General features: G+C 54.0%; 8 protein-coding genes across 8 annotated transcripts; 5 read left to right on the forward strand and 3 right to left on the reverse strand.

Moving 5' to 3' along the window:
* Positions 1 to 1,787: 1,787 nt before the first annotated feature.
* Positions 1,788 to 3,142, forward strand: Z520_09945 (uncharacterized protein; the record flags this gene model as incomplete). Its single annotated transcript, XM_016780439.1, has 3 exons — positions 1,788 to 2,212; positions 2,357 to 2,909; positions 2,966 to 3,142. The coding sequence occupies 3 exons, from the start codon at positions 1,788 to 1,790 to the stop codon at positions 3,140 to 3,142; spliced, it is 1,155 nt and encodes a 384-aa protein (XP_016628358.1).
* A 230-nt stretch (positions 3,143 to 3,372) lies between these two features.
* Positions 3,373 to 5,088, reverse strand: Z520_09946 (uncharacterized protein; the record flags this gene model as incomplete). Its single annotated transcript, XM_016780440.1, has 1 exon — positions 3,373 to 5,088. The coding sequence occupies one exon, from the start codon at positions 5,086 to 5,088 to the stop codon at positions 3,373 to 3,375; it is 1,716 nt and encodes a 571-aa protein (XP_016628359.1).
* A 569-nt stretch (positions 5,089 to 5,657) lies between these two features.
* Positions 5,658 to 6,802, forward strand: Z520_09947 (uncharacterized protein; the record flags this gene model as incomplete). The annotated part of the gene is made up of 2 exons (XM_016780441.1): positions 5,658 to 5,783; positions 5,900 to 6,802. The coding sequence occupies 2 exons, from the start codon at positions 5,658 to 5,660 to the stop codon at positions 6,800 to 6,802; spliced, it is 1,029 nt and encodes a 342-aa protein (XP_016628360.1).
* Positions 6,803 to 7,003: 201 nt separating this feature from the next.
* Z520_09948 (uncharacterized protein) lies at positions 7,004 to 7,904 on the reverse strand (the record flags this gene model as incomplete). The annotated part of the gene is made up of 3 exons (XM_016780442.1): positions 7,004 to 7,660; positions 7,709 to 7,775; positions 7,822 to 7,904. The coding sequence occupies 3 exons, from the start codon at positions 7,902 to 7,904 to the stop codon at positions 7,004 to 7,006; spliced, it is 807 nt and encodes a 268-aa protein (XP_016628361.1).
* Positions 7,905 to 9,416: 1,512 nt separating this feature from the next.
* Z520_09949 (uncharacterized protein) lies at positions 9,417 to 10,360 on the forward strand (the record flags this gene model as incomplete). The annotated part of the gene is made up of 2 exons (XM_016780443.1): positions 9,417 to 9,679; positions 9,739 to 10,360. 2 exons carry the CDS (start codon positions 9,417 to 9,419, stop codon positions 10,358 to 10,360), a joined length of 885 nt encoding a protein of 294 aa, XP_016628362.1.
* A 503-nt stretch (positions 10,361 to 10,863) lies between these two features.
* Z520_09950 (uncharacterized protein) lies at positions 10,864 to 13,140 on the forward strand (the record flags this gene model as incomplete). The annotated part of the gene is made up of 1 exon (XM_016780444.1): positions 10,864 to 13,140. One exon carries the CDS (start codon positions 10,864 to 10,866, stop codon positions 13,138 to 13,140), a length of 2,277 nt encoding a protein of 758 aa, XP_016628363.1.
* Positions 13,141 to 13,564: 424 nt separating this feature from the next.
* On the reverse strand, positions 13,565 to 15,350 carry Z520_09951 (uncharacterized protein; the record flags this gene model as incomplete). The annotated part of the gene is made up of 2 exons (XM_016780445.1): positions 13,565 to 15,259; positions 15,327 to 15,350. The coding sequence occupies 2 exons, from the start codon at positions 15,348 to 15,350 to the stop codon at positions 13,565 to 13,567; spliced, it is 1,719 nt and encodes a 572-aa protein (XP_016628364.1).
* A 1,155-nt stretch (positions 15,351 to 16,505) lies between these two features.
* Positions 16,506 to 20,288, forward strand: Z520_09952 (uncharacterized protein; the record flags this gene model as incomplete). Its single annotated transcript, XM_016780446.1, has 1 exon — positions 16,506 to 20,288. One exon carries the CDS (start codon positions 16,506 to 16,508, stop codon positions 20,286 to 20,288), a length of 3,783 nt encoding a protein of 1,260 aa, XP_016628365.1.
* Between the last annotated feature and the right edge of the window lie 826 nt (positions 20,289 to 21,114).

The raw sequence follows: 21,114 nt of genomic DNA on the forward strand, positions 1-21,114 counted from the left end.
CCGTATGTAATAGTTTGCTCTGTTTACCCCTCATCCGACAATAGTGGAGGCTGTGAAGCTTCCATCAGACCGTCAGGGGGATACGCCAATGAAGCAGGTTGCCACTGATTGAGCCCCATCCTCTTCAAGACGGGCAGCGATCTGTTCCGAGACGTGTATGGTCGATGCCGAAATGGTCAACAAGATATCTCGAACAAGGTACCTAGGTAAATAGAAAAGGGCGTGTACTCGGTTCTGTTCCAGCGGCTGGAAAATACGAGGGTCTCTTATCGTCACGTGCTGATAAGGAGAGTGCGGTCCAAGTTCGCAGCTTCACTCCCTCCGAGAATTCTTCCTACTACTATAGCTTTGGGTCGAGATGCTAGTTATCAAGTCGAATCTTAGCCTCCTACCTCAACAAAGAGAAAGTCATACTCCCCTGACTAGACCTCGACACAGCTGACGGATCAATCAGGCACTCACCTGCTGCCATCTCATCTCTCCCGCGGCGACTTGACGTCATGTTCGTGGTCGGTCCAACGGTGCCCGAGTAGTCGGCATATTCCAGATCGAAAAGACACCCTCACCTGTGAGAATATCCATGGCAAGTCTCCGGAAATACAATCAAGTGCTCAGGCGCCCTCATCCTTTCGAACCTCCTTTACGCAAAACCGAGCGATGTCATAACCCCTTTTTCTACGAAGCAAGCAGTGGCCTCGGATGAGATGGGAACTGAAAGAGTTGCCAGAAATACCTACCTAGTGAAGACACATTGTCGGGCAAACGCTTACTAGGGTATAAACTAAGGACTCTACTCAACACTGGCTGCAAAGGACTGAGTTTTTCGCGACTGCAATACGAGAGCTTCAAAGGCTGCGATCGCCAAAGCAGCAGAGGATCCGAGGCACCATCAACACGATGCAACCAGAGACACACCCCCTCGCCAATCCGCTCTCACACAGTCAATCTATGACTTTATTGGGGGCGTTGTCCGTTCAATTGCCATCAGCGATCAAATGCATAATCCGATTCCCATCCTCCGCCCCCGCAAGCTAATAGGACCCCCGAAGTTCGTCCACAGACGGTGCGCCGATCCCCCTCCATCACCATATGGTCTTGGCATTCCTCCGCCCGTTGCGATGGCTGGGCCGGCCATGAGATGACGTCTAGAAAACCCAATCATGCCTCCTCCTGCGCTGGGTGTGGACGGTGTGGAGGAGAAGCCCCATCTCCACTCCGCGCAGACTGCCATTGCCACTGACGTCGATCCGCATCATTAGTGATGGCTTGTCCTTCTCGCAAGCACATCTCGCAATTGCTATGATGAAGCTGACCACGACTGTTAAGCCTTCACCCCGCGTCTGAGCAGGTGGCCCAAGCAGCGAGCCACCAACTACCCAGCGCCGAGAAGATACTAGGTAGGTTTCTTACCAATCAATTGCCGTGGCGTGAACGGAAAAACAGAGGGACTTCACGCGCATGAGATGGTGGAGCTACACCCTTGCAGCGCGAGGTAGTACCCCATTTGACGCCATTTCTGCGACTTTTTCTACAGGCCACTACATGCTAGTGTCCCGAACCACAGTAGTAGTGGGCTTGTCATCTGATGGTACACTCGGCCTTAAGAGCGCACATATTCAGAGGTAAGCGGTACGAACTCGATAAGTGTCTGAAGTCATATATAGAGGATCAAAGGTTTCGCGGGTTCCATCTAGAACCCTACTTGATCCCCCCTCTCTTAGCCTTGCGTCCCCATATGCTCTTTCAGCCTCATACTAGAAGCGAGATTTTTTGGACTCGGTCGCACCATGGACAATTTCCAAAAAGAAAAAGAACATCCCTTCCACATCCCTCACATGCGCAACCACGGCTCCTCGTCCTCGGAACCGGCCTCCGACGAGGTCACATTTGCCCACCGTGAACACGACCAAGAGCAAAATGTTCGGAGCATGGACCCAAACCCAAGCGCGCCCTATCCGTATCATCAGGAGCACGGCCCGCCCATCGACAACGCGCTCAAATACGACGAGGCCGAGGAAGACTACCAGCACCATAAGCACCTGCTGTGGAGTCGCATCAGACATCATCTGAGGGACCCCTTCGCCGAGTTTATGGGCACCTTCATCATGATTCTGTTCGGGGACGGAAGCGTGGCGCAGGTCACATTGAGTGCGAACCCAAAGTTGCCCCAGAGCAGTCAGAACAAGGGCGAGTATCAATCCATATCCTGGGGGTAAGTATTTTGCTTTTCTCTTTTTTCCACTTTCTACCTGTCCCTTCACTGCTAGCCCTTCTGGGTCCAGTCTCCATGTAAACAATGAAAAGCCCGCAATCCTTCAACAAACTCTCAGATATGCTGATTCCTTGCCTCGAACAGATGGGGTATCGGTGTCATGCTGGGCGTCTACGTCGCAGGCTGTGCCGGAGGCCATTTAAACCCGGCTATAACGTTTGTGAACTGCTTGTATCGCAAGTTTCCCTGGTACAAATTTCCGATCTATGCATGTGCGCAGGTCATGGGCTGCTTTTGCGGCGCGGCCGTAATCTACGGCAACTACAAATCCGCGATCGATGCGTACGAGGGTGGCGCTTCGATCCGCACCGTCCCAGGTTTCTCGGAACATGCCACCGCGGGCGTCTTCTGCACTTACCCACAGCCGTTCTTGACAAAGACAGGCCAGGTGTTCTCTGAAATCATCTCGAGCTCGGTCCTGGTATTTGTCATCTTTGCCTTGAAGGATGATGCGAATTTGGGAGCTGGCATTATGGTTCCCGTGGGGTTGTTCTTCTTGATCTTTGGTATTGGAGCGACTTTGGGTTGGGAGACCGGCTATGCTATTAATCTGGCTCGAGACTTTGGGCCCAGGTTGTTCACCTATTTTGTGGGCTATGGACATGAGGTGTGGAGTGCTGGAGGGTACTATTTCTGGGTACGTTTCACCCTTCGGCCTGCTTGTGGCAGATGACTGACAAGGAAAATCTCCAGGTTCCGATGATCTGCCCCTTCATTGGATGCACCTTCGGCGGCTTCTTGTACGACACGCTGATTTACACGGGCGAGTCGCCCATGAATACTCCTTGGATGGGTATCAAGCGTCTTGTCCATCCAACGCGCAAGGGGATAAAGGAAGCGATTACCGGCAAGCCTGCGAAGGAGGTTTGATGGCGGCTGGCATCTTTCCCAAGCGAAGATGGAGATTGTTCTCGGCTTTAGCGGGCTGACATGTATTATCAATGTTTTATCAAGACCCAGGGTGGTGTGAATTCGGCGACCTGTACTGATTTTTTCGACGGAGGTTTCCCATTGAGGCCCTCGAAAAGTTGCCTTGATACGTTTTGGCGGTAGTCCGCCAGGTAAAAATGACGATCCGTATGCCTTCGAGGGGCTGATCATCACGTCCTCTGCTTCTTCTTCTGTGGCCCATCGTCTTCTTCCTCGTCACTTAATTCCGCATAAATGGTCTTGGGCTGCGTGGTCTTCCATGCCTTGGTGAACATGGGATCCTTCTCTGCCTTGTCGGCATATTTCAGAAGCGCCGCTCTCGGGTCTTCTTCTCTCATCGTGCTCAGTGGGATCCGCTCCTTGATATGCCGCTCGTCAGGCTGGCTCTTCGCAAACGGCGTGGTGGCCGGGATGTGCGGTCTCCTCGGGTCACGCGACTTGCCCGATGCGGTGAGTCCGATGGTCGGGTGTCTCGAGGCGAAAGTGCTGCCCTGGATGGCTTCACTGGCGGTTCCCGGGTTGATGATCGCGTCGCTCGATATCCCCTGAGACATATCTGTGGTGAGCGTCGGGTCATCGTCGATGTGGCGGCGTTTGGGTGCCTTGGACATGACCATTACCGCGCCCTTTTTGGAGATTGTGGGACTGAAAAGCACGTGCGTCTCGCCGTTGGCACTTCCCGTGATGATTTGGTTCAATTTGTCGTGCCAGAGGATGCTGATCAGCGAGGATCCGGGGGTGACGGGAGTGACGAGTTCGGGTTTTAGGGTCGCGGGATTGAGAATGTAAAGATCTCCAGCCTCAGAACCGGTGACGATGGAGGACGAATTCGGAGCGAACAAGATGTTCGAGGTCGGGTATTGACTTGATGTCGAGGCGTGAGTTGCAGTATTGACGGGCTGTTTGAATTTGCGGGTATCCCATAATTTGACAGTGTCGTCCCCGCCTCTTGTGACGACCAGTCGCCCATCAGCACTGATGTCGATGCCGCTTGTCCAAGAGTTGCTTGCATGAGCATGGGTGATTTCACCACTGGGTCTGTGGTAAGGCCCGTCTCCTCCCCACATAAGAAGAGCCCCGTCGAGCGCGGCGGCGACAAGAAGACTATTTCCACCTTCGACCTGACTCCCCCACGCGACAGCAGTCATTCGACTTCGCCCAGCTGAGCCCGCGAGCTTCGACTTGTGGACAATGACTTCTTTCTGTTTGTTCCGCACGTTCACGTCCCAGATGCGCAGGGTGCTGTCTGTGCCGGCGGTCACGCACAGGTCGTACTTGTGTGGGTGCCACGTGCCACAGGTGATTTCACTGATGTGGCCCTTGGTCATGTTCATGTCGCGGAGGTACATGTCGCCCTTGACGAACTCGGTCAGAGTTTCGCCGTCGCGGGACAAGATCCTGGCCTGAGGAGTGGCTGAGACCACCAGGACTTGGCTTGGTGAGTTTGGATTGAACTTGGCAGTATGCACCGGGTGAGTCTCAGATGCCGCCGAACCCTTTGTGAATGTAGGGTCGACGGATTTGAAGGCCCGTAAGGTGTTGGGCGTCATGGAAGCAAAATCGTACAGTTTGATCGTGCAGTCTGTCGAGCCCGTGATCATCCTAGAGCCAGACGGGTCCGACGAGATTGTGGTGACGGCACGATCGTGAGTTTTGAAGACGATCTCATGGGAAACGGGGTAGTCGTCCTCATCGTCGGAGTCATCATCATCAGAGTCGTCGTCCGACTCACTCTCTCCCTTCGAGCCGGGTGAAGCCTTGCCCTTGGGCTCAGGCAGGCCAGCTGCTTTCCTCCTCGCCGTCTCCATCTGTTCCTCGATGTCAAATTCGCCCCCTGATGCTCCGAATGAGGCAGGGAGATAGTCCTTGAGTGCATCCTCATCCATAACGCAGCTTTAAGAGGCAACTTTCTTTTCAAGCTGCAATAGATTTATCAAAAACACGATGCTGCTGCCTTGATACAGCCATGACAGAGTAAAATTCAGAGAAGGCGAAGTCGACTGCACTTTCGGCACATATGCTCCGAACTACACTCCACATTTTACACGGAGGAGCATAACTCTCCCATGGTGCACTTCGCTTGGCTGTCGCGTGCCTTTTGGCTCTTCACTTCACCTCCTTTTCGCTCTCTATCCATAGAATTGCGCATTCCAGTTGCAATCATCGCCTACGCAAAGCATAGAAGTAAAGCCACCGCACCCTCGGTCCCTGCGCAGAGTACACATCCCAAAGACAGTCGGAGATCTACCACCCAATCCGGCTCGTATGGAGTTGTCCTCGGCTCCAGCGGCGATCGTCCTCCAAGTAGTGGAGAAGTCCACTTTCAATCCACTATTCCATTCTGCTGAGGAGCTGTAGTCATTCGCGAGCACTGACATATTGTTTGCAATTGACGACCCCTTGACTTCTTGAATATCTATCCTTCAGTGCCCGAACACCATATCAAGTCCCAAAGATGGATGCCCATAATGCAGTCGTCCTCGAAGCCAGCAAGTTCCACCCAACGGCCATCTCAGAAGAGACCAAAGCGTTCAATCAGAAACTGATGGATATCATGGCACACGGGCCCAAATGGTACGAGGTGAGTTTCAAGCAAAAGAATATGCCTCGTGCCACCTCTGTTTCCTCCTGCTCTCTTCCAAAATCCTCCTGGACCAATGCACGTACCAACCACGACAACTTCTTTCTGCACAACAGGTCGGCGCCAAACGCTATCGTGAAATGCGCGCCGCCGGGGAAACACCTCTTCCCAAAGCCGTCTATCTCGACACAGCGCAGGACTTCACCATTCCGAGCCGGGACGCTGGCCGCACCATTCCCTGTCGAATCCTCCGTCCTCAGAACGGAAAACCCATCAAATCGGTATTCTTCCACATCCACGGTGGCGGCTGGGTACTCCAAGACGAAAAGTCACAGGACCCAGCATTACAGGAAATCGCCGACACTACGGGCCTCTTGTGTATCTCTGTCGGCTACCGTCTGGCGCCCGAGGATCCATATCCTGCCGGACCCAACGACTGCTTCGATGCCGCGGAATGGTTGGTTGACAACGCCGAGTCCGCATTTGGAGCCCCTCTAGGTTTTGTGGGCGGAGAGTCTGCTGGTGGACATCTAAGCATGCTCGTCACTCTCCACCTCCTGCAACACGGCCAGTCAAAGTACTCGGACTTCCGCTTCAAGGGACTCCTACTACACTTCGGGTGTTACTCGATGGTGTGGACGCCGCATGTGTACAATTTTCAACGACCGCAGGTCTTGGTCTTGGATCGGGACCTGATGGACCACTACATCGATGTCTTTCTCCCCGGCATGACCCACGAGGAGAAGAGACATCCGTCAGTGTCTCCGCTGTACGCCGATTTGGAGCCGCTGAGGGGGAAGTTGCCGCCTGCCCTCTTCACGTGTGGGACGGAGGACTGTCTTCTGGACGACACGATGTTTATGAGTATGAAATGGTCGATGGCCGGTGGGGAGTCGGTGGTTAAGATCGTGCCGGGGGCGCCCCACGGGTACATCATGTTTCCCAAGAGCGTCAAGGGGAGTGGCGCCGAGGAGGGGATGAAGGCTGTTGAAGATTTCGTGCTGTCGAAGTTGGGTTAGACGGGGAACCGTCTCAACAAATTGAGTCATTTTATCCCACAGAGAGCTGAGACTCTTGATTTCAATCTTGCCTGGGAATTGCCTTGTTCTTTCATGCCCTTTCCTGCAGGCTTCAAAAGATCGGCCCTTCCATTGCACTAACTCATAGAATCTACTTTTACAGAATTGCACCCTTTTTTTTTGGATCTTGACAGGCGTTCCTTATTCAATCATGTCGATATCATCTCCAGCAGCGGGCTGAGCTTCTTGCGCCACTGGAACAGCATTGTCGGAGGCCTCCTCGTGGGGATTGGCATGGCCCCAGTAATCGTCCATTTCAGCATCGAGTTCTTCCGCGGTCTTTCGGGGCCTGCCGTTGACCAATTTGTGTCCCTCTCCGTCTCTACCAGTACGTTCCCTCCGTTCGCCTGGTCTGCGCCCTCCCCGGTGACTTGAACTTCGGCTGTCGCGTGAGCCCGGGACGTAGCGATCGATGTTCTCGGGGGCTGGTTTGGTGGTGTCGCTCCTTCGGTCTCTCGGACCTCCTCCCCGTCGTGGCGCGCGGCGATTTCTTCGCTCCTCGTCGAGTTCTTCCATCGGACTTTCACTTCGTCGTCGACTACGGCTCGCGGGCGGCTCGATCCTATCGAAAAGGCTTTTCGGATTCTCCACGCGGTCAAAAGGGTTGTCTCGTCTCGGAAGTGGAAGGAGGGTGAGATGGATTGGCTGTCCTTTTGCGTTGGCACCGTCGAATTCGCGGATGGCGGCCCTTGCATCAGCGACTCGGTCATATGTGACAAAAGCAATTCCTTCAGAGCGGCCAGCGCGGTCGTAGCGTAGTCGGGCTTCCTTTACAGGAGCAATGCGTCCGAAGAGGTCCTATAGCATGTTAAACCCATTAGATCTGGGGGAAGTTGATTTGCGTACCCATATATCTTCCTCTGTCAGATCGTAATGCAAGTTGTCAACTCTGAGCTTGGCCGGAGGAGGTTTTCTGACCGATCAGCCTAGTCCAATCGTTCTCGACGAATCGGCCTTACCTGTCGCGTTCTGGCGAGCGATCATCATCGCGACGGTAATTGCCTTCCCGTGGTCGATCGTAGCGGCGGCCTGCTTCCAACATCAATCGCTTTTCGCATTGTGTCCCTTTGTAAAGCTACATACTCTCTGGTTCGTCGTCGTACCGGTCGTGAACCCAGTCACTGCCAATGATTTAGTCCCGCCTTTTCACCGACCGTGCGTGGTTCGTACTTATCCAAGTTCGCGCGATCGTCTCTGGCAGACTGTAGAGGGGCAAGATCTAGGTTAGCTGTCTGTCAAACTGTGCCTGGCCTGAAGCGCGTCGAATCGTCGGAGCAACACATGGGAGGTGTTTCGAGATGATGCGGCGATCAATCGTACTGGCGGGACAGGCGGGTGCTAGAGGAGAGGAGAGGATGTTCGGACCTGTACGCATCAGAGTCAGGTCTTCCAAGGAAGCAAGAGAGTTGGGTGTAACGCTTACCTTTCTGACGCCATCGCGAGGATAGTTGTATTCTCTACGGCGCTGCTGCGGGGGAGGTGCTCTGCGAGAGCGGGTTTCTGCTCTCTAGGTGGTCATCAGCATAGAAGACAATGCTATGATGCAGGCATGGGACGGACCTGGCGTTCGGCGATGGTTTCATCGAGGCTACGATCCATGGCGGCAAGATGAGTCCGTCGACGAGAGTAAGCGAAGAAAAACCGAAGAAGGGAGAACGCGAAAAGACAATGTGGTCCGATGGATATATGATATGTTGCTTTACTGTGCTCGTTGCGCGTCGATACTGTTAGTGAATGGGTCTGGCAAAATTGAGACGCTGCAAAAGCCTCGCAGGGTGAGACTCGGACGGTGCGCATCAGCCACTGCATCCAAGCAAGCTCGTCCGGAGAATCATTTCACCGAGATACACAATCGGGACAGGCGTGATATTATTATTACCTAATTACCGAGTACTCGGTACAGTGATCCAGCTATTGACTACTAGACTCTAGTAGCCCCTTGGTGCCAGCCTTGCCGCGTGGGAACAAGTGGGTCATGGCGCGTCGTCATGTTTAGAGCTCAATTCTGCTCCGTAGGTATGTTTATCTACCTAGGTAGGTACTTGGAACCCGCTAATATCGGATGTAAATGGCAACTTCGATAGCATGTATGCTTGAAATGCGATCCTGGTGCTGTGGACACTTCTCCTGGCCGCCGGCAATCGCGCATATCGAGCGAGAAAGACTCTTATGAAGCCTAGGGCGATGTTTGACTTGTTACCCTACCATACAGAGCAGAGGAATGTTCTCCGCAATGGTTGTAATGAATCTACCGTCGACGGGAGCCGTACTACAGTCTCTCAGGGTCGAAAATTTCTTCGGAAAGGCCATGAATTACTGAAAGTGGTCTGTAGGCCCTTACTGCAATTTGTCCCAAGAAACAACAGATCGGCGCACCCACGAGTCAACGGTCCGGCAGCAGAAACAACAACAACGTGTGGGAGTCACTTAGCTATCGCATGCTAGACGCGACTTGTCTGCCCTCATCACTTTTTCCGAGCATTCTTAGCATCACGGTCTCTGCTGCGCCCACTGCAGCCACGAGGCTATTAGGGAGTCTAGCTCTCATCTCCCAATGTTGATATCGAAGCTGCAGTATCGCTTTGCATCGGTGGTCACGGTCTTGAGCGTGGTGGCTCTAGGCCTGCTCTGCGTCTCGAAGATCAATGTTTCCCTTAGACTTCGACTCGGCCACAAGTCCAGCCAGTTCAACGGGTCTAACAATCCCAATAGCCCCAGAGGATGGATCTATTCTGGACCCGTGGCGGAAGACAAGGCAGTGATCCTGGCAAAAGTCCACGGCGAAGATGTGAGCTGGGTCTTTGACTATCTTCAAGAGTATGTTACGCAGTATCGCGTATATGGCTTCGTCGACGCTGACGAGGATGCTCGTCCAGTTGGAAACAAGCCGTATACTACATGGACGAGCCAAGTGCAGGGGTGCTTCATCCACCCCTCAATAAAGGCAGAGAGGCTATGGCTTATCTAACATTCATTATCGATCACTACGACGTTCTTCCGTCCTACATGGTCTTCGTCCACCCACACCTGCAAGGCTGGCCTGCCGCATGGCATACGGATAGCCACGGTCACAATCAAATCACTTCTATCAGGTCGTTACGGCTGGACTACCTCGAGGACCACGGCTATGCCAACATGCGCTGCATTCTCGACCCGGGCTGTCCAGCAGAAATACAAGTGGACCGACAAGACGACCGCCGCACTGCGGAGCACGCTATGAGGGAGGCATGGCCATATATGTTTGGGGGGAACTATACGGACATACCTAAAGTCATCGCTCAACCCTGTTGTTCGCAATTTGCAATATCGAGAACGCAGGCTCTAAAGCGCAGCAAGGCAGACTACGAGAGATATCGTCAGTGGCTACTGGACACGCCACTAGATGATGATACAAGTGGACGGGTCTTCGAGTATCTCTGGCATGTCATCTTTGGACGGGAGCCGGTGCACTGTATCCCTTTACAACAATGCCGGTGTGAGCAATTTGGCCAATGCTAGTTGTCGGTAGCCCTTGACATACCTATCCTTACCTATCCTTACCTACCTAGGTACCTAGTGGCTACCATGCGTGCCATGGTGCCATGTTACCATGTTGCCCTGGTGCCTTGGTGCCTGTTATATCTTGCACTAGTGTCCGTGTACTCTTCCGTACTTGTGCCGCCAAGACCCGGCGATTTGCTGCACAACGACGTACTCGGTACAACTTGCATGCAATGACACGCACTGCGCTCCGTACCATGACAAGGTACTTCAAACGCCGTCTCCTGCCTCTTCCTTGTTTTCCAAAGTACTGAGCCCGTGATGGCTCTGGCTCTTCCTATATTGAGACACCCTGTATCATTCATATGGACATTCTGATGTCCTTAGATGAAGCGCCCTCAGTCCCAATCTGCCTGTTGGCTACCTCGACTTCCGACAGCATCTGCGTCATTTTTCCGGCGGTTCCCAGCATCATCTGCAGACGGCCGACTTGATAGACTCGACGGACGCTCTCCTTCCCAATGCACATACCCACTGCTGCTTCCACGGTCAATGCCAGCCCGATAGCGTCACTGCATCTCTTTGCCCAGGAAGATGGATCGCAACCCGGCGGCGGCTACGAAAAGTGGTCGTCTTTCATCGGCATTGTCACGGCGATTGTGGGAAATCTCCTCATCTCCTTTGCCCTGAACACCCAGAGATATGCGCACATTCTCATAGATCGCGAGTACTCCGAATCCAGAAAATCCTTCGCGAATGGACACACAGCTTCGGGGCATGTGCCCGGTGCCGCCGACGATGAGCAGGAAGAGATCGCGGAAGAGCGAAGGAGGAAAAACCTCGAGACATCCGATCGCAAAAGAAGTGTGGATGAAGAATCGAGTGGATCAGCGCAGCGTTCCTCTCAAGATACCTTACAGCCCTCTCTGGGACCAGCCCAGCAGGACCATCGCCGAGAGAAAGACTCAACCAGTGACACTGAGAGAGCGTCCTACCTCAAGTCGCCATACTGGTGGCTCGGTCTGGTGCTCATGATCATTGGCGAGGCGGGCAATTTCCTTGCCTATGGCTTCGCTCCCGCGTCCATTGTCAGCCCCTTGGGGGTTGTTGCCTTGATCTCAAATTGTCTGATTGCCCCGCTCATGCTCAAGGAACGGTTTCGTCGACGCGATCTGTACGGAGTTTTGGTTGCAATTGCCGGCGCTGTCACCGTCGTGCTATCCGCCAGAAGCAGTGAGGCCAAATTCGGCCCTGGTGAACTATGGAAAACCATAAAGAGATGGGAATTCCTCCTTTACGTGATCATCACGGTGGTGCTCATTGGGGCTCTGATGTATGCGGAGCCACGATATGGTCGCAAGACCTTACTTGTCGACCTTGGTCTGGTGGCGTTGTGCGGAGGCTACACTGCGCTCTCCACCAAAGGCGTCTCGTCGCTGTTGTCGGTGTCTCTTTACAAGGCGTTTACCTTTGCCATCTTCTACTTCCTTGTCCTTGTCCTTGTTGCCTCAGCCCTGATGCAGATACGGTATCTGAATCGTGCTTTGCAGAACTATGATTCGACGCAGGTTATACCGACTCAATTTGTACTTTTCACCCTTTCCGTCATTATTGGCTCGGCGGTGCTGTACCGAGATTTTGAACATACCACATTGGACCAGGCGATTAAATTTGTCATTGGATGCCTTTTGACCTTCTTTGGCGTATACCTCATCACGAGCCAACGTCACGAGATAGGTGAAGCTGAAGAATTAGCTAGAGACGAGGAGGAGACGATACAACTTATTGACGAGGAGGCAGAAGACGTTGATGAGCGGACGCCATTGAATCGCGATGCACCAAAGCCAACTCGCCCACAGGTGGACGGGTATCCAGTGATCACCAATTCGGAGCAAGCACAAGCTGTGACTGCCACGCCACATACACCACGACGATTATCAAATGCTTCCTCGGTCTTGCCATCAATCTCAGTAACACCTGCTGAACCTTCTGAAGATCTTATATCAAACCCGTGGCTCTCTTCCACCGAGCAATTTGACGCTTCACTGCCCCCTTCAACACCCCAAACTGGTGGAGCCCGCGAGGAATTTACACCCTTCTACACCCCTGGCACATCAAGACCCCTTCAACGTTCCGCCTCGTCACCTGCAGAGCCAGAAACACCCTCGAAACTATCCGCGTCTCCTCGACCGCCCAGCCCAGACCGCTCTGCAAGACCTACACCAGACGACAACTCTCCCAGCCCCAGTTTTCTCGCCCGTGGCGGTAGGGGAAGCATTTCGCGTCTTTTCCCCCTCCCAGGTCCACTGTTGCCCCCTCTTTCCAACTCACTCAGCGCGCTGGTGGCAGACTCATTACTGAGAGGCGAAGGGTCGCCACGCTCCGTGCGTGCTGCACTTCGCCGCCCCCGTTCTGGGCGGCACTCCATCGACGACCGACGACGAACCGTGGCTGCTATTGGAGACACCGACGGATTTGATCCGTTAGCAGCGTTGAACATGCACTGGCAAAATCACAGCGCTGACAGCGCTCAAGAGCTCAGCCGTGCACAGACGCACGAGGCCAGGCCTCCAGGGGTTCAAGGTGATGGAGACGAAGCGGATCTTGCCTTGGACGGGGAGAGTGATAGTGCCAAGAGGAAAACAAGACTACGGGCATTGAGCGAGACCTTGAGCGGGATGATGAGTCGTCGCTCATCTGGTCGGAAGCAGAGCGAGAGTCATGGCAAAGGAAAAGATGGACCCGAGACTGCTGATGACGGCGGTGAAGACACCACGGGTAGTGCAGCGGAGCAGTAAGGACAGCTACCCACCTAGTCATGCTGGGAATGGAGCCTTTTATTTGTTAGAGTAATGCTACTTACTATATAATACCCCCACCTGGCACGGAGCATTGTCGAGTCAATCATGAGATCTACTTTTTCAAGAGTATACATACAAAAGGTCCTGTCACCAAGGACAATCTGATCTACCATCGTAGGGGCATCATATCATTTACCATATATCATATCAGGGGGTATCGGATCCCTTTATATAAATCCGTATACCGAGTGTGTTCACGTCAGACCATGGCGCAGCATATCACAGTGGACGTTGTCCATAGTCTCGCTCGCATCTTGATTCTCCATGGCCGTGCTTATTCTGGTTCTTGACCTTCGCTATCTCATTCACGTCCATGCCGACTCGCGGCTATCTGCCTCTTCTGCTAGCAGATTAGACGGTGTCAGCCTCCCGCGGCGGACTCGTCTTCGCCTCCTTCTGTAGCCGTCTCCTCACCAGCAGTGCCGACCTTGTCGCCGTTGCCTGGCCTGCCACCGGCCCTTTCGCGTGCCCTTCTCGCTTTGGCTCCCGCCTTCAGACTGTCCCATTTGTCTCTATACTTTGTGATTGTCTCTTTTAACTTGACATTCTCTTCTTCCCGTTTTCTTGCCCTTGCGTCACTCTTGCGAAGGATTTCTTCCAGTTCGGCTATTCTGCGTTGCATCGTGTCACGATTGCCGCCCGCCCCTCCTACTCCTCCACTGTTGCCGATACCGGGTATCCCGCCGCTGTCTAGTCCCAACTTCCCGCTGATGGTCTTGCCACGCGAGTTTTCGGGAGAGAGCATTGGCGAACGGTTGTGAAGGGAGCGAATGCTCTGCGCCAGTGCTGCAGAGGAAGTCTGAGCGGACATCTCAAAGACGTGTAATCTCCTGGAAAGAGTGTCAGAGAGGTGTTTGAGGGCTTGGTTCTCTAATGCGAGTTCTTCCATCGTCTTGCCGTTCACTTTGATCTCATCAGCACCCCCGCGGGCTCTGGTAAAGCGGCTTGGCGGTCCGTTAGCCGGAGCGGGTAGTATCGTACTCTGTGCGTCTACGAAACTGTCCTCGGAGATGTTTGAGAGATTAGAAGGTTGGCGGTGATGACCATGTCCACGGAAACCGGCACGGGCTTCTTCGCGCTCGGCCCGGGACATGATTTCGGCGTAGGAAAGTGTGCCTCCCGTGGTAGGGACGAAGTAGAATGATTCCGATGGGTTAGACGTGCTGTTGCCGGTGCCGGAAACCGCACGCAAGGCCGCCCGCGAGATGAGCTGGGAGTAGTCGACTGATGGTGCTACTGGCGTCGGGCGGGACACAGCTTTTGGGGCTTTAGGAGAGCTCGGCGAGGGAGCAGATGGAGGCTTAGACGGTGCCGTGCTTGTTAGAGGCAGTCCCGCAAATGCTAGCGGTGCACTGAGCTTCGATACGAGACTCTCAAAAGTTGTGTAGAATTGCTGGAACGGGGCATCCGCGCTTTGGGCTTCTGGCTGTTCTGTCGCATCTGACTTTGTTGGAGAGGGGGATATCGGAGGCGCCCATGATGGACGAGGATTTGTCTGGCGGGACATGGACGAGAGAGCGTCACTGGTGTCTGCATTTGTTCTGAGGGCAGGCCTGCTCCTTGCTTCATCTTGAGCATTATGTCCGTCTGCATGTTGATTCGAGAGCAGCGGTGAAATCGGGGTAGGTCGTTTTTGTCGATTGTTGGGTATGCCTCTTGCGGAAGCCAGATTGCTCGCAATGGAAGAAGACAGCTCGCGAGTGCTTGACCTTAAGCCTCTGGGAAGCCGTGGAGGGTGGACGGCGGCCTCTGGCGAAGGAGGTCTGTCGGGGTCTTGCTTCTGCCGCTCTGGCGCGGGCACCGCATTTTCGACATTACCAACTTGTGCCTGGTTGGGGATCTCTTTCGGTGGCGGCTTCTCATGAGCTGCCCTCAACAGTTGACCCAGCTTCTTGTGATGTTGTTCCAACAGATTCAACACGCGCAAGGCTTCCGAGTCCGAAGTCTCCTGGGCTGCAGCTGCGAACTCGGCTGCGGCCAGATCATGCTCCTCGCTGGCGGCAACGGGATTGTGACGGCGGGACTCGAGGGCAGCATTCCGGGCATGGGTGTGAGCCTAGGGAAGAGAGCATTAGGATGAGAATTGTGCATCGTTGGGACTCAATCTCCGACATGATGCTTACGAGAGTCAGCGGCGCGGTCTCCATCTATTCTTAGTTTCGCTGTCGACCAAGTTGCAAGGGCTGCCGGGTTGCTGTCTGCAGTGCATTGAGAAAGACAGGACGGTGAGGCGTAAGTGGCATTCTTGTGACTCGAGATAATACTGGCAGTTAGTTGGACCTTGGTGGAAGCAAGTCCTTCCACGACAGCCACGAGTCAAATGGATCCTTACTTACCTACCTACCTAGGTAGGTACCTTAGTCAGTCACAAGGCTGCCGTGTGCCAGTGATGGGGTTTTGGAGGAGATCTCGGTGGGGACTGTTGTGCACTGTTTCTGGCCCTCGCCCCCTCACTGAGTCCCTGGGTCCCTGGAGCCCTTGAGTCACTAGCCCCAGTGGCCCCCCTAGCCTCTAACACGGCAGCCGAAAACAGCTGCCTGCGGCGGGCTCCAAGATCGCTGGGTTCGGCAAACTCATGCCCTCAACTTTCAAGCCACACGCACCCACACAGGCCCTGCAAGCGGCTGAGGTCACTGGCACCACTGGCACCACTGGGTTCAGCTACCCGAGCTGATACGCCTAGTCAGCCTCGGCGTCGTCGCTGCTGGCCATCGCCTGCCGCATTCGTGGGCGCCTTTCCGGTTCGCGCAAGCCATTCGACCTCGCAAGCTCCCACTCACACCTAGTAATTGTCAATCAACTAATAATTAATGACGCGGGCCTTTCCCCGTACCCGACGCCCTGAGGTGGCGGCCTGAACTCACAGTTGTACCCTGTGGGCGAGGTACCGAGCACGCGTACCTAAGTGCGGCCAACGAGGCAACAACCAAAAACTCCAAGCATCTCGACTAGCGACTAACGGTGACCGCTTTGAATCTGGCTTCATTCAACCTCCTCTACCCCGTTCCTCTCTTCTACAGGCCCCTGCACTTCTTCTTCTTCCATCCTTTGAGATATTTTATAGCTATCTTTTTGTGACACAGCTGAGTGATTCCCCTCTTTTGTTGTTAGGATCCACATGCCGTTCGTTACCACTGTCCGTGTGACATCACGCGGATTGGTCGCCCATTGCTCCTAAACATTGAACATTGGTGGCCACTCTGCAGCAGGACAATTGCATGACAATTGCATTCTACTCAACCCTGGACTTGCCTTGAATGGCCGCAGTCTCTACCCAACCCTCTCCCCATGTCGCCCCTACGATGCCCGAACCCTCTCCCCAGCTGAAGGGTCTCAAGAAAGTTCTCTCCAACAGGCGGCGCTCGTCTGAACTTGTGGGCGATGAGACCATAAAAGATTTGCGCACCGACTCCCTTGATTCCATCACACTGGACAAATCCCCCACGAGACACAGTGCTCGCTCAATCAGTCAAGATGGCAGCAGCAAATCTGGCAGCAGTGGAGTGCGCAAACTGCTGCCTGGCCACAGCAAGCGACAGAGGAGGAAGCAGCGCGAACTCGAGCTGAAGGCTGCTGTTGAAGACTTGGCAAGAGGAAGAACTGGTACTGGGTTGAGTGTAAAATCTGTCGCAACGCCCTTGAGCAGGAGAGCGAGCAGTCACAGTCAAGGCGGTGATGGCGATGCCAATCTTCTGACGGACGACTCAGAGGTCGAAACGCCCCCTCTGGTCACCCGCGACTCTCACACTGGTTTTGCGTCCATGTCCTCGCCTTTAATATCTACAACGACCACCCGCAGCGATGGTGAATCATTACAGAGTCCCACCAAAGATTTATCGATGAGCAACATCCCGACCCTCATTGAGCCTGCAGCGGATGACAACTCTCCCTCACCCAAGACCACACCTTTGCCTAACTCTGTTCCGGCCTTGTCCTCTTCCCCTGGTTTGATTGATCGAGCAGATACTCTGAAACCAGAATCTCGTCGTAACAGCATAGGCAAGCTTCGAGGCAAATCACCTGGAAGGAGGCTTAGAGATGTCTTTGGTAAGCCAAGCAGGAGTCCGAGAGCTAGCCCCGAGTGGAAGGAAAACGAGCCAGTTGCTGGTGTTGCTAGCAATGAAAGCCTCACTATGGAATCGAAACATGGTGAAGAGCAAAAACCCCTCGAGTCCACAGAGGCGGTTCCCCCAACGCCAAATATCCCCCAGACCAGTTCAATGCCGAACCTCGAAAGTACTCTACGCCCTCTGACGCCTCCTGCCGCTCTCATTGGCGCTCCGCGTACCACCGTTACTCCTCCTACACCTACTGACACCCGTTTTGACACAACAACTGGGTCTCCAAGTACGGACAAGCCAGAGTCCAAGTCCACGCCAGAAGGCTCGAATATTGTGGTAAGTCCTTCGGGCAACATGATATCGCATCGGAGGATCCGTTCAGCCTCTTCCATCACACATCAGCCCAGCAAGCTCTCCACTTCAGTCACTGCTCCACTGGCGCCTGCCCCGGAGGAGAAGAGAACGCCGTCCGGAGGTATATTCTCTTCTTGGGTCTCCGCGGCACAGAATGCCGCGTCGTCTATCACGAACCTGACAGGGCAGAGCCGAAACCGCGCCGGTACTAATGCCTCAGACGCCACTGCCAAGCAAAGACCCGTCGACGAACCCATCAAGGAAGAAGAAGAAGCAGAAGCCCCTGAACCAGAAATCCCACGCAAGCAGTTGGCGGTGGAGACACTGGGTTCGGGTGATTTGAACTTCGAAGATCTCGGTCTGAATGCTGAGGATAGGACCGCCTCCGCCACCAAGCCTGATACGACAGATGGCAAGAGAGACGTCACCGCAGAAAAGGACGAGGTTGCTGCTAAAGTGGAGGACGCTCTGGCGAAACGCGCCGTCTCGGCTGCGTATGAGAAATCGTCAAATACGACAACTCCTGTGGCCGAAATTCCTGATCCCGTGGGCAGTAGCATGAGGCATGCACAAGCGATTGCGGCGGCAGCCAACGGGGAAAGGACGCCTCCCAATGGCAGTGTTTTCGAGGGCGAGCTGGGTTCGGTCAAGCGAACGGCGAGTGTTCGCAGCAGACTTGGAAAACGAAGGTCGCGCGGCTCGTCCACAGCTACTGGCCAGTCCGCAATTGGTGCTATAATAGGAGCGAGTACTGCGACATTGGCGAACCCGGCCAAGGGGCCTCGACTGACGGGATTCACAATGGCTCCCAAGCAACGCAATCGAAACTTCCACCAACAGTTTCGGAGTGTTCCTGAAGACGACTATTTGATCGAAGACTACAGTTGTGCTCTGCAAAAGGAGATCTTACTCGCCGGGAGGATATACATTTCTGAAGGCCACATATGCTTTTTCAGCAACATTCTTGGGTGGGTGACGACCGTGGTGATTTCTTTCGAGGAGGTCGTCAGTATAGAGCGGGAGAACACGGCAGTCGTGTTTCCCAACGCCATCGCCATCCAGACATTACACGCTCGCCATACCTTTCGAAGCTTAATATATCGAGAGCAGACTTATGATCTTCTGATCGGGATCTGGCGCGTCAGCCATCCGGCAAGCTTTCAAAAGAGCATGAATGGGAAGCAATTAGCCGCGGAAGAGGCCGGTGTAGCCGCTGTGGAAGAGAATGGAGCCAGTGCTCAGCCCAGTGACGGTAGCTCCACCGAAGACTCGGGCTCAGAAGGAGATGAGGATAGTGCTCCAAGTCTTCTCGAAAGCAGTGCGAGCAACGCCGGCAGTGAGCTCGTGGAGGGCAAGACGGTGTCTAGGAAACCGTCCGGCATGAACGCAAGCGCCGTTGCGCAGACGGCTAGCATCCTTGCCGGAACAGCAGCCAACGTTCCACAACCACTTGCGGCCCAGGCTGGATTACTGGAGGCAGCCAATGACTTTCCGGGGCCGGCGACTCATTCTCCGACTGAATGCTCGGACAGTGCTACACATTACGACAAGATCATGAAGGACGAAGTCATTGCTGCTCCACTAGGAAAGATATACTCTTTGTTGTACGGCCCCGAGTCGGGCTTTTTTGTGCGGAAATTCTTGGCCGATGAATGCAAGTGTATGGAAATTGCTTTCGAGGACGACAAGAAGGGATTGAACAACGACATCAAAAGCAGGCAGTACTCTTACATCAAGCCGCTCGGAGGAAGCATTGGACCGAAACAAACCAAATGCATCACGACCGAAAATTTGGATTTCTTCGACCTCGAAAAGTCGGTGAGCATCACATGTACTACACAGACACCTGACGTTCCAAGTGGCAGCGCGTTCAGTACCAAAACTCGCTACTGTCTCTCATGGGCTCCCGGCAACACGACCAGATTTCAGATGAACTGCACGGTCGAATGGACAGCTAAGTCCTGGCTGAAAGGGCCAATTGAGAAGGGCGCAAACGAAGGCCAGCAACAGTACGGCGATAGTCTGGTTAAGGTCCTTAAGGGAGCGGTTAGCGGCCGTCCTAGGGGGACGACGAACGCTAGCAAAGGTTCGAAGCTGACAAAGAAGAAGCGCAAAGGGGAGAAGAAAAGCAAAGAGGAAAAGGTCGAAGAAGAGAAGAAACAGGCAGTCAACTGGGGAATCTTCGAGCCGTTGCGCCCATTGTCACCCGTCCTGGACATGATCAGACGATTTGTGACAATGGAGGTTGTGGTTGCAATCCTCTTTGTCATGGTCATGCTAGTGTGGCTGCGTGGCCCTGCGGGAACAAATCAGCTCGGTCCGTACAGATCGCCGGCAGAACGAATGGCGGCATACGACTCTCTGTGGATGCGGGAGGAAAACGAGTTCTGGGACTGGCTTGAGTCTCGCGCCAGTATCGATACTATTTCGCTGCGTGAAAAGTCTACCACCAAATTTAGCCGATCAAACAAAGACGAAAGCAGCAATTCGGCGGGATCGAGGTTGCCGCGGAAGCAGAGGCAAAAGAGGAGCAGGTCCTCGGCAGGACAAGATATGGAGGCTAGGATCAAAGAAGACAAGTTCAGCCAAAGAGAGATGGAGGACGCCATCAAAGTCACGAAGGAGAGGTTGGAAATTCTGGAAAAAGTCATGGAGAAGAACAAGCATTAACAACGATAGCATGAACAGCTGTTGTACGTCGATTCCGGGTTCATCATTCAGGGGCAGGGTTCAAGGCAGGGCAGAGAGACTGGGGGTGGTTGAGCATCATCAAACGGTTCATGGGGGCTTTCTTTGGATACAGAGAACAGAGGGCAGAGAGAGGGCTAAGGTCACGAAAGGATGCGGATGATATTATTGTCTTCACTTGGGTGTAGGGAGGGGGCCTCATGGCTTTGGCTCAGATGTGTTATCCATAGCAGTGGACCACGGCTTTTTGTACGGCGCACTGCGCTCAATATCATTCACTTTGTGCCTTTTGTTTTCCCTCCTGAGAAAGGAAGGCAGACTCGAGCCCATAATCACATACTCGTGGTACGAAGCATCGAGGAGGGGCTAGTTGGAACGCATAGCGTACCCAGGTATGTGTGAGGCTACCAGGCTGGTCGAGTTCCCCAAAGTGGAGTCAAAGGTAGATTGCATGGCGAACAGTTGCATATACGATGTCCGGTAGACACCAGGCAGATATATTTGAAATGAACGAAGAGACATACGGCTGTCTTCTAAACCCGTCGCGAGCTTCTACTCGTAGCTCGTTAGGTGCCCTAGGTATACTAACTAGGTGCCGTATATAACCGCACGCACTGAGCATTCTCCACTCCGGCTCCGCAGGCACTCGTTGGGTGCAAGGGCAGCTAGGCGCTCTCTGGGGCCCAAACGGGCAGCCAAGGCCCATGGAATGCGCAATCGGTGACGCCCCAAAGCTTAACCAGGGACAAGCTAGTAGGCTGTTAGTGCCTATGGGGCCCTTGGGCCCGGGCCCATGAGCTTGGACGCT

The sequence above is a fragment of the Fonsecaea multimorphosa genome (assembly GCF_000836435.1).
Source record: "Fonsecaea multimorphosa CBS 102226 unplaced genomic scaffold supercont1.27, whole genome shotgun sequence".
In the NCBI taxonomy this organism is placed as follows: domain Eukaryota; kingdom Fungi; phylum Ascomycota; class Eurotiomycetes; order Chaetothyriales; family Herpotrichiellaceae; genus Fonsecaea; species Fonsecaea multimorphosa.